This window comes from Artemia sp. Qi Xiang Cuo, chromosome 6 (assembly GCF_049724085.1).
Source record: "Artemia sp. Qi Xiang Cuo chromosome 6, ASM4972408v1, whole genome shotgun sequence".
In the NCBI taxonomy this organism is placed as follows: domain Eukaryota; kingdom Metazoa; phylum Arthropoda; class Branchiopoda; order Anostraca; family Artemiidae; genus Artemia; species Artemia sp. Qi Xiang Cuo.
In genome coordinates this window covers 13,142,232-13,154,917 of record NC_142799.1, presented here as the reverse complement: position 1 = coordinate 13,154,917, position 12,686 = coordinate 13,142,232, and the positions used below count along the sequence as shown (strand labels likewise).

At 33.8% G+C, this 12,686-nt stretch overlaps 1 protein-coding gene across 2 annotated transcripts in view; it reads right to left on the bottom strand.

Moving 5' to 3' along the window:
* pcm (5'-3' exoribonuclease pacman) overlaps window positions 1–12,686 on the bottom strand; it is a 221,926-nt gene that overhangs the window by 137,776 nt on the left and 71,464 nt on the right. For both annotated transcript variants that reach the window (XM_089090490.1, XM_089090491.1), the window contains exon 8: window positions 5,278–5,453. In XM_089090490.1, the coding sequence (XP_088946616.1) occupies window positions 5,278–5,453 (176 nt within the window). The remainder of the gene's footprint in view (window positions 1–5,277; window positions 5,454–12,686) is intronic.

Here is a 12,686-nt window from a genome sequence, read left to right as displayed (position 1 = left end):
TATATATATATATATATATATATATATATATATATATATATATATATATATATATATATATATATATATATATATATATATATATATATATATATATATATATATATATATATATATATATATATATATATATATATATATATAATAACCCATCAAAAATACAAAGCATGATGATGGAGTATAACAAAAAGAAAGAAAATGAAAGAAAAAAAAAACACATACAAAAGCAGGAGCAAATACGTGCAAATTAAAACTCAATAAACCAAACAATTCTGAAAATTAAGCCACTCAAAGGGTTGTAAACCTCTTTAAAATGCAACATCAAGAGGATCTCGCAAGCTGTATCTCTCCCGCAGTCCACGATTCCTAGTTCAAGGAGGAATCCGGACAAGGAACTTTAAATATTTAAAATAGGACATCCTGATTTCTATTTTATCCGACTGGTTAAAAATGTCCCAGAAAGGAACCAGGTATGGATATGAGCGAGAGAAACAGCATTATATACTTTCGCAATGTGGTATATAAAGTAACGCTTAAGTACATTGGAGAATAGATTCAGCCAAATCGATTTCGAAAAACAAATGTGGCCATTTTTTCGTCATCTTGCACTGTGAATCCTCTTAATTGTAAATTGCATTGAAAAAATATAACCTTTATGGCAAGATCAGATTGGTTTAGTAATTATTGGTTATGTAATTATTGAAAAAATGTAACCTTTATGGTAAGATCAGGTTGGTTTAGTAATTATTGCTAATGTAGTGTCATAACTAAATTTTGGTACAGTAATGACTTTTCTAGGTACTGCCCTTCTCCGTACCCACCCCTTGCTATGAAATGAAAAAAAAACAAAGTTTTTCCGAGGGAAGTAAAGAGCGAAGTTGAGACTTAAACGGACAAAAATTATTACTTCACAGCCTATCTACTAAATAGGCATGCCTATATAATCATACCTTTCCAAATACTAACAAACAAGTATGTGTCCAATAAGAGAGTCATGCTTACTCCTGCCATTTATCCATGCTGCAGCCATTTAAACATTTGCCTCTCAATTACTTGGACTATCTGTTTTGGCTTTTCTCCAATCAAAATTATGAGATAGCCATCTTGTTCAACGTAGTTGAAAGTTCTGGAAATTAGGTCTTTGAGGATGACAATTCCCCCCCCCCCCACAGACCTCAAGGTAAGGGATGTAAGTTATGCCCTGGGGTATATAAGGTTTTTCTAGATAGTGTTGTCGTAAAAACTTCAAAAAGGGCTCATTCGATTGGAAATTGAAAGGGCTAGTGCCCTTTGTAATAGTAGACAGTGATTGGAGGGTAACTAATGCCCTTCTCACGCCCACCATTTCCCCAAACACATTTAATCAAAATTTTGTTCAACGTAGTTGAAAATTCTGGAAAGTAGGTCTTTGAGGATGACAACCCCCCCCCTAAACCCTCAGGGCAAGGGTTGTAAGTTATATCCCTGGGGGCATATAAGGTTTTTCTAGAAAGTGTTATGATAGAAACTTCAAAAAGGGCTCATTTGATTGGAAATTGAAATGGCTAGTGCCCTTTTATAGTTGAAAGCGATGGAGGACAACTATTCCCGCTCTCACGCCCACCATTTCCCCGAACACATTCGATCAAAATTTTGAGATAGCCATTTTGTTCGACGTAGTTAAAAGGTCCGGAAATTATGTCTTTAAGGATAACAAACCCTCCACAGCCCCCAGGGCAAAGATGTAAGTTATGCCGTGGGGACATATAAGGTTTTTATAGAAAGCGTTGTCGTAGAAATTTCAAAAAGGGCTCATTCAATTGGGAATTGAGGGGGTTAGTGCCCTTATTAATAGTCACAAGTGATCGGAGGGTGAATGCCCCCCCCCCCCCACGCACATTATTTCCCAAAACACTTCCGATCAAAATTTTGATATAGCCATTTTGTTGAACGTAGTTGAAGGATCCGGAAATTATATTTTTGAGCATGACAAACCCCCCACAGCCCTCAGAGCTAAAAAATTCTTTTAAATGTTTTCACTTTTATAACTTTAAGAAATCAAAAATTAATTAAGATTTTACGGAATATCAGCATATGTATACTAAACTGACAATGCACATTTTTTTCAGTAAATTCGTTCCATTTTTTCAGTAAAGTACAAATTACAGTTATGGCTTTTAGAAAGCATAGGGGGCTTAGAACCCTACTCATATTAATTTCTGCTCCTTTTGAGTTTGACTCTGTTATTTATTTTAATTTCTGTTTGTTTTGTGTTTCATTTAATTATCGATACTGATTTTGGTAGTTGTACGCTTGGTAGATTATTTGATTCTATTTTGTTCATTTTTGGTTTAACGGAGTTCTTTACTTTTTTTTTGAAAAACTAATTTTGTGGAAAGTTTTTTTCATTAATATTAAAAACAATAACATACCCAGACGATTCAAAGCAACTTGCCTTTTGTTAAAAGTTTAATATACTTGCCTTTTATTTTAATTAATACGAGTTTTATTTACAAAATCAGGACTATAGATAAAAAACAAGACCCGAGACTAGGACGTGTTCTATTTCAACAAAGTCTAATGGCACGTAGGGTCTCAGATGGAAAGAAGATGGAAATTCATGATTGTACAGGTGTCGGAGTGTACAAGGTTGTACATGGTTGTAACGTCGGGGTGATACAGGAGCAACTTTAATGACAGATTCATGCAGTTTAGCTAGTGTTTTCAAAAAATAATAATATTCGGATAACACTTAGCATTTTTGTTTTTTCCGTATTAATTAACCCGACTAGCTACAGGAAACACTATTTTCATTTTACTATAATGACGTAGTCAGCTGTTTTCAACGGGATACCACCAGATGGCTAATTTGACAGTGTATATATATACAAATCTTTGAATTAGCCAACCAACCAACCAGTATTTTAAGCCTAGGAGTCCAGCTGGACATAAGGAAACATATAAAGAAAACAATTCTTACTTGATAATATGCAGAATAATCCTAGTTAACACATTTAGCAGGGGGAGAGCCTTAATCTTTACTTCTATCCTTGTTTTTCCAGTTTTTCTAAGAAATTCATGAATTTTTTAGAACCTATATTTTCACAGAATATATACCCCCACCCCCTAATGGGCAAATATATACCCAGAATTGCATCCTGAATCTAAACTAGCATTCATTTGCATCACAAATGAACTTTACTCCCATATTAGCCATGTGGTGGATGTCCGTTTTCAACTCACGGCTGTTTTCAGTTGAGTCAACTATTTCCATTTTATTATTACAATATGGGAAATTTAATATGTTTTACGACACAGCACCTTTTCCGTCTTCTCTTTATGCATGAATTGAGGCAGTTCAAATATTGAGGCGTTTTGCAAGGTAAAAATAACTCGCATAGTAAAACTTAAACATTTTGTTAAAAAGCCTATAAAGGTGTCCCAACCAAAATTCGAAAAGTTCACGTCTCGACATCCATAGATGGGACCGATTAATTTTTTTCGGAATTTTGATTGGTATTGGGGAAGGGGGCTTAACAACACAACTCACTGTACTGACAAGACTTTCATTACACTTTCATCAAATCATGAGCCTTACAAACATGTTGTTCGATCCCGCTGAATAGGTCAGTGAAAATTTTCCCAGAATTTTTGGGCAATTCTTATTCAGATTATCAAATAAATTCGTTTAATTTCATAAAATTCGCAATAACATGACTCACTGACAAGAAATCCCCCATGACAGGTCATTGGGGAAGAAAGGAAAACTTTGTATGCTAAAAGAAGTCGTTTTCTCTGTTGTTTTTTTGGGGGGTAGGGGTGGTTACAAACTAACAGATAGAGCTAAATGAAAGCGTTTAAAATTATGACTGTTGGAGTAAATTTGCATGTCAAGTCAACGATAACAAGCTCTGAAAGCCTTAAACAAAGAGTTGAGTATCCAAAAAGTAAAAATCAAAAACGTTCATAAGAAGGTTGTTGGTAGTCAAAATATTTTAATTTTGCACCGTTGGGAAATAAAGATCTATAATATATAAATAAACTTGATATTAAATTAAAATATAATAAATAGAATTCCTTTAAAAACCAATGAATACCGTAAACTGTGCCTTTACTTATCAATCCTCACTAAGAAACTAAACATTTTTTTTTATTATTTTTTGTAATAAGCAGACAAAACAACAAAACTAAGTCATTTACGTACACCATTACATGGGTAGGATTAAATCATCCCTGAAAAAGACACCATGTTAGTGGGATCTGGGGGCGAATCTGAAATGACAATATAAGTTTTTCGGTTATAATTTTCATGTTCTCCAAGGGAGATAAGAGTAAAAATTTTGTTATTAGAGGATAGATAGGGACAAATCAGGGTAATGGTTAAGGTGGCTAAGGTGGCTCGGCCAGGTGTTATGAATGGAAAATGAACGTTTACCTAAAACAGGTCCATCGTTTAGTTGCAAGGTTTTGAGAGAAGGTTTGCATAATCAATTTTTAGTAATCAATATTCCTCTTATAATCCCTCTATTTCTATCGTCTATTATTATTCTATTTCCATCTTTCTTTTATTATTCTCAATATCTTTCAATGTTTCTCTTATTCTTAAAGATTTTGACTTTACTGTAATTTTCATTTCAAATTTTTTGATTTAACATTATCGTGAGTACAATGAAATTTTCAGTTCCAAGGTTTAAAGAGAAGGTTTGACTTCACGGATTAGGCTGCAATGAGAAAATGAGAACTAGCAAAAGACAGTCCGTCGTTTCGCAAGCCCAGATGACAGTAAAATACATCTCAGAGAAGGTTAAACGCTATACCAAAAATTTAATTCCAGAAGTATTTTAAGGGATGTGGGCGTCCTTCCCTCTCTCAAAGGGTGAAGAACACCTTTCCCTGCATATCTTGAAATATTCATGATATTTTCAACAATTTATCTATTTTGATGTTTTCCAAGTTGCCCTCTTTCCTTCTGTCCAAACAATTTCCTTTGTACATGCATGAAACTTATTGCGGTACGCGAAAAAACCATGATTTACCGGCAGTTCGGGCTAGGCATCGGAGGGGAGAAACGAATTATAGTTCAAACATAAGAAACATAAGAAGCTACAGGAACAATGAAAACCACAAAATTAGGTGAAAAGGGGCGGAGGGGGGCAAGACCCCTTCTCTTTTACGTACATATTGGTTTTTGCAATATATTTACGACCTTTTTGTCCCTACTAAAATGTTCTGATAACTATTCCTGGGAGGCCACTGATATGCGCTGCAAAGCAAACAAAATTAATAAGAGTGGCTTACGTCCAAAAATTCCTCCGACCTTTCACCAACTTGCTCTTCTGCAACGGCTCTTTTCCCTGCCAAGAACTTCAAGTCATCATATATGTCTTGAAAATTGTCGTGGTCAATACTTTCCAGCTTCTCCATAAACTTACAAAACCGCTTCATATTCAACTTGCCGTCTTCATTGATGTATCCTGGGAAAACCATAAAAACATAGTGGTTTTAACCCTTAAACTGCCGATAAAAAAACTTTCTTTTTTTGAAAATAGAAGATTTCTATATAAATAAGATAGACTGGAAAACAAAATTTTAAGATCTTACAAAAAACGAATATTTTTAGAAGAAAATATGTGATAAAGACTTTTACAGAAAATAAAACAAATTTGGAAAAAATAAAAATCTAAGATATTCAAAAAGACAATACAAATCTCATCAAATACGAATCGAGATCGAATTAAATGATATAAACACTACGCCAAAATGATGAAGAACTAAGAAAAAATCCTAATTAAAGAAAATTTCCTTTTCAAAGACTAAATCAGAGCTTATTTATATTATTTAGCAACAAAACTTGAAAACAATGCTTTGTTAAAGTTCCCCAGTATGCCCAAGGGCTTAACTTAATAAAAAAAATTAAGACAAAATAATTGAATACGTTTTTAGTTTGCCGTGAACACTGCAACATCGATCTAACCTTTTCTTTTCGTGTGTTTGTGTACACTACAGTACGTACAGCCTAAATTAATAATGCTCTCAGACTAATATTAGGGTGGCGAACGTGATCGACACGTGTAACAGTCCTTTTAAAACGTAATGCGCATGCGCTGTAGGGCGGGTATTTAAAACAGCGCGGTGTGTCCAACTTTGACCCAAAGGTATCATACAATGATCTTTGATTGGATGAAAGTGATCACATGACATCACTTTCAACTAGTCAGAGGCGTTTTTCCACTGACGTAAAGTTACTGAAAGGGAAAGTTATATTTTTTAACTTTGAGTTATGACAGTTGAATGACATCGAAGCGTCATAGACAGCCATTGAAAACAACTCTTTCACGAGTAAAACCTGAATTTGACACTAATATTGGTCGAAATTTGAGACAGATGGTCTTAATTTTGACAGGCAGTTCAAATTTGAGATAATGGCCAAAATAGTGATACTGGGGGGTTATACAAATAAGACTAGCAGCCCACGTTCCCCAACCTGAATATGTAACCTACAATCACATCGTGAATTTATTCAGTGACAACGTGCGGTTGTATTTTGTCATTTTAGAGCACTCAAAAAAACTTTACAAAACGCAACAAAAATTTTTTTATATACATTTTTGCTGCTTCTTTAAGGGTTGGAAAAAAAATCGATGGGGGCGGGGAGGGTTCACACCCAGTACCTCTCCCCCTGGTATTAGCCTTGGGGGAGAGTATACCTTTTGGAACGCGAAAGACATTTTTTATTGATTAGTTTTTTCGGTGGATCTATATAGCGGCTTGAAGAGTTTCCAGTTCAGTAGCTTTTCAATAAATAAAAAGCCCATTCATAATGGTATTTTGCTCATACCGAGATTCAGCAGCAGCTAAATAGAGACAATCAGATTTTAATAGAATTTTCAAAGCAGCTGAAAAATTCTGATCGGCTCAAATTAGCGCTAGCTAAATCTCACTAGTAGTAGTAGTAGTAATAATAATTTATTTTAAAAAAAAACACACACACAGACAGAATCAATCGGTAGCACACCAAAAGCGTCGCTTGCGAGGGCAGTATTATTAAAATCTCATTATGAATGGCCTTGAAGATAAAATTAATTTCGTCTCAGTTTTTTTAGTGTTTTGTCACCATTGAGAGTAGAGAAAATGGGAATTTTAAATTATTTTATATGTCATTTTCAAAAAAGTACAAAACATCACACAAAAATAAGAAAAACAAATTTCTCCGCCTAATACAAAGTTTTGATGTGTTTAACTTGCTGTTTTAAACGTAAACAGCTTTGCCCAAACGTTAATACCATTGTTTTTTTTGTACAAATATTTGTTAGCACTACCTTAAACTGGAGCCCAAGCCAACAGAAAACAACAAGAAGTTCGAAGTATTTTCAGTTAAAATATTTTCAATTCTGATGATTTTGCAATTTTAGGTTTATATTTTCTAGTTGTTTTCATCGGGCGTTTGAAATTCTGTACCTTAAATTATGTACTAATTGGCTTAAAGTTGAGCGAAGTGATGGAGACCTTGACAAATTTGCACTACTCACACTAGCAGCACTAAACGTTAATTACGTTAATACCATTAAAACGTTAATTACGTTATACGTTACGTTAACAAACGTAAAACGTTAATTACGTTAAAACGTTAGCAGCCCAAACGCTAAAACCATTGTTTTTTGGTACAAATATCTGTTAGCACTACCTTAAAATGGACCCGAGGCCAACAGAAAACAACAAGAAGTTCGAAGTATTTTCCGTTCAAAGTATTTTCAATTCCGATGATTTTGCAATTTTAGGTTTATATTTTCTTATTGTTTTCATCAGGCGTTTGAAATTCTGTACCTTAAATCATGTACTAATTGGCTTGAAGTTGAGCGAAGTGATGGAGACCTTGACAAATTTGCACTACTCACAGTAGCAGCACTAAACGTTAATTACGTTAATACCATTAAAACGTTAATTACGTTATACGTTACGTTAACAAACGTAATACGTTAATTACGTTAAAACGTTAGCAGTCCAAACGTTAATACCATTGTTTTTTTTTGTACAAATATCTGTTAGCACTACCTTAAACTGGAGCCGAGGCCAACAGAAAACAACAAGAAGTTCGAAGTATTTTCAGTTCAAAGTATTTTCAATTCCGATGATTTTGCAATTTTAGGTTTATATTTTCTTATTGTTTTCATCGGGCGTTTGAAATTCTGTACCTTAAATTATGTACTAATTGGCTTGAAGTTGAGCGAAGTGATGGAGACATTGACAAATTTGCACTACTCACACTAGCAGCACTAAACGTTAATTACGTTAATACCATTAAAACGTTAATTACGTTATACGTTACGTTAACAAACGTAATACGTTAATTACGTTAAAACGTTAGCAGCCCAAACGTTAATACCATTGTTTTTTTTGTACAAATATCTGTTAGCACTACCTTAAACTGGAGCCGAGGCCAACAGAAAACAACAAGAAGTTCGAAGTATTTTCAGTTCAAAGTATTTTCAATTCCGACGATTTTGCAATTTTAGGTATAAATTTTCTTATTGATTTCATCGGGCGTTTGAAATTCTGTACCTTAAATTATGTACTAATTAGCTTGAAGTTGAGCGAAGTGATGGAGACCTCGACAAATTTGCTCTACTCACACTAGCAGCACTAAACGTTAATTACGTTAATACCATTAAAACGTTAATTACGTTATACGTTACGTTAAAAAACGTAATACGTTAATTACGTTAAAACGTTAGCAGCCCAAACGTTAATACCATTATTTTTTTGTACAAATATCTGTTAGCACTACCTTAAACTGGAGCCGAGGCCAACAGAAAACAACAAAAAGTTCGAAGCATTTTCAGTTCAAAGTATTTTCAATTCCGATGATTTTGCAATTTTAGGTTTATATTTTCTTATTGTTTTCATTGGGAGTTTGAAATTCTGTACCTTAAATTATGTACTAATTGGCTTGAAGTTGAGCGAAGTGATGGAGACCTTGACAAATTTGCAATACTCACACTAGCAGCACTAAACGTTAATTACGTTAATACCATTAAAACGTTAATTACGTTATACGTTACGTTAACAAACGTAATACGTTAATTACGTTAAAACGTTAGCAGCCCAAACGTTAATACCATTTTTTTTGTACAAATATCTGTTAGCACTAGCACTACCTTAAAGTGGAGCCGAGGCCAACAGAAAACAACAAGAAGTTCGAAGTATTTTCAGTTGAAAGTATTTTCAATTCCAACGATTTTGCAATTTTAGGTTTATATTTTCTTGTTGTTTTCATCGGGCGGTTGAAATTCTGTACCTTAAATTCTGTACTAATTGGCTTGAAGTTGAGCGAAGTGATGGAGACCTTGACAAATTTGCACTACTCACACTAGCAGCACTAAACGTTAATTACGTTAATACCATTAAAATGTTAATTACGTTATACGTTACGTTAACAAACGTAATACGTTAATTACGTTAAAACGTTAGCAGCCCAAACGTTAATACCATTGTTTTTTTTGTACAAATATCTGTTAGCACTAGCACTACCTTAAACTGGAGCCGAGGCCAACAGAAAACAACAAGAAGTTCGAAGTATTTTCAGTTCAAAGTATTTTCAATTCCGATGATTTTGCAATTTTAGGTTTATATTTTCTTGTTGTTTTCATCGGGCGTTTGAAATTCTGTACCTTAAATTATGTACTAATTGGCTTTAAGTTGAGTGAAGTGATGGAGACCTTGACAAATTTGCACTACTCACACTAGCAGCACTAAACGTTAATTACGTTAATACCATTAAAACGTTCATTACGTTATACGTTACGTCAAAAACGTAATACGTTAATTACGTTAAAACGTTAGCAGCCCAAACGTTAATACCATTGTTTTTTTTATACAAATATCTGTTAGCACTACCTTAAACTGGAGTTGAGGCCAACAGAAAACAACAAGAAGTTCGAAGTATTTTCAGTTCGAAGTGTTTTCAATTCCGATGATTTTGCAATTTTAAATTTATATTTTCTTGTTGTTTTCATCGGGCGTTTGAAATTCTGTACCTTAAATTATGTACTAATTGGCTTGAAGTTAAGCGAAGTGATGGAGACCTTGACAAATTTGAACTACTCACACTAGCAGCACTAAACGTTAATTACGTTAATACCATTAAAACGTTAATTACGTTATACGTTACGTTAACAAACGTAATACGTTAATTACGTTAACACGTTAGGAGCCCAAACGTTAATACCATTGTTTTTTTGTACAAATATCTGTTAGCACTACCTTAAACTGGAGCCGAGGCTATCAGAAAACAACAAGAAGTTCGAAGTATTTTCAGTTCAAAGTATTTTCAATTCCGATGATTTTGCAATTTTAGGTTTATATTTTCTTGTTGTTTTCATCGGGCGTTTGAAATTCTGTACCTTAAATTATGTACTAATTAGCTTGAAGTTGAGCGAAGTGATGGAGACCTTGACAAATTTGCACTACTCACACTAGCAGCACTAAACGTTAATTACGTTAATACCATTAAAACGTTAATTACGTTATACGTTACGTTAAAAAACGTAATACGTTAATTACGTTAAAACGTTAGCAGCCCAAACGTTAATACCATTGTTTTTTTGTACAAATATCTGTTAGCACTACCTTAAACTGGAGCCGAGGCCAACAGAAAACAACAAAAAGTTCGAAGCATTTTCAGTTCAAAGTATTTTCAATTCCGATGATTTTGCAATTTTAGGTTTATATTTTCTTATTGTTTTCATTGGGAGTTTGAAATTCTGTACCTTAAATTATGTACTAATTGGCTTGAAGTTGAGCGAAGTGATGGAGACCTTGACAAATTTGCAATACTCACACTAGCAGCACTAAACGTTAATTACGTTAATACCATTAAAACTTTAATTACGTTATACGTTACGTTAACAAACGTAATACGTTAATTATGTTAAAACGTTAGCAGCCCAAACGTTAATACCATTTTTTTTGTACAAATATCTGTTAGCACTAGCACTACCTTAAAGTGGAGCCGAGGCCAACAGAAAACAACAAGAAGTTCGAAGTATTTTCAGTTGAAAGTATTTTCAATTCCGACGATTTTGCAATTTTAGGTTTATATTTTCTTGTTGTTTTCATCGGGCGGTTGAAATTCTGTACCTTAAATTCTGTACTAATAGGCTTTAAGTTGAGCGAAGTGATGGAGACCTTGACAAATTTGCACTACTCACACTAGCAGCACTAAACGTTAATTACGTTAATACCATTAAAACGTTCATTACGTTATACGTTACGTCAAAAACGTAATACGTTAATTACGTTAAAACGTTAGCAGCCCAAACGTTAATACCATTGTTTTTTTATACAAATATCTGTTAGCACTACCTTAAACTGGAGTCGAGGCCAACAGAAAACAACAAGAAGTTCGAAGTATTTTCAGTTCGAAGTGTTTTCAATTCCGATGATTTTGCAATTTTAAATTTATATTTTCTTGTTGTTTTCATCGGGCGTTTGAAATTCTGTACCTTAAATTATGTACTAATTGGCTTGAAGTTAAGCGAAGTGATGGACACCTTGACAAATTTGAACTACTCACACTAGCAGCACTAAACGTTAATTACGTTAATACCATTAAAACGTTAATTACGTTATACGTTACGTTAAAAAACGTAATACGTTAATTACGTTAAAACGTTAGGAGCCCAAACGTTAATACCATTGTTTTTTTGTACAAATATCTGTTAGCACTACCTTAAACTGGAGCCGAGGCCAACAGAAAACAACAAGAAGTTCGAAGTATTTTCAGTTGAAAGTATTTTCAATTCCAACGATTTTGCAATTTTAGGTTTATATTTTCTTGTTGTTTTCATCGGGCGGTTGAAATTCTGTACCTTAAATTCTGTACTAATTGGCTTGAAGTTGAGCGAAGTGATGGAGACCTTGACAAATTTGCACTACTCACACTAGCAGCACTAAACGTTAATTACGTTAATACCATTAAAATGTTAATTACGTTATACGTTACGTTAACAAACGTAATACGTTAATTACGTTAAAACGTTAGCAGCCCAAACGTTAATACCATTTTTTTTTGTACAAATATCTGTTAGCACTAGCACTACCTTAAAGTGGAGCCGAGGCCAACAGAAAACAACAAGAAGTTCGAAGTATTTTCAGTTGAAAGTATTTTCAATTCCGACGATTTTGCAATTTTAGGTTTATATTTTCTTGTTGTTTTCATCGGGCGGTTGAAATTCTGTACTAATTGGCTTGAAGTGGAGCGAAGTGATGGAGACCTTGACAAATTTGCCCTACTCACACTAGCAGCACTAAACGTTAATTACGTTAATACCATTAAAACGTTAATTACGTTATACGTTACGTTAACAAACGTAATACGTTAATTACGTTAAAACGTTAGCAGCCCAAACGTTAATACCATTGTTTTTTTTGTACAAATATCTGTTAGCACTAGCACTACCTTAAACTGGAGCCGAGGCCAACAGAAAACAACAAGAAGTTCGAAGTATTTTCAGTTCAAAGTATTTTCAATTCCGATGATTTTGTGCAATTTTAGGTTTATATTTTCTTGTTGTTTTCATCGGGCGTTTGAAATTCTGTACCTTAAATTATGTACTAATTGGCTTTAAGTTGAGCGAAGTGATGGAGACCTTGACAAATTTGCACTACTCACACTAGCAGCACTAAACGTTAATTACGTTAATACCATT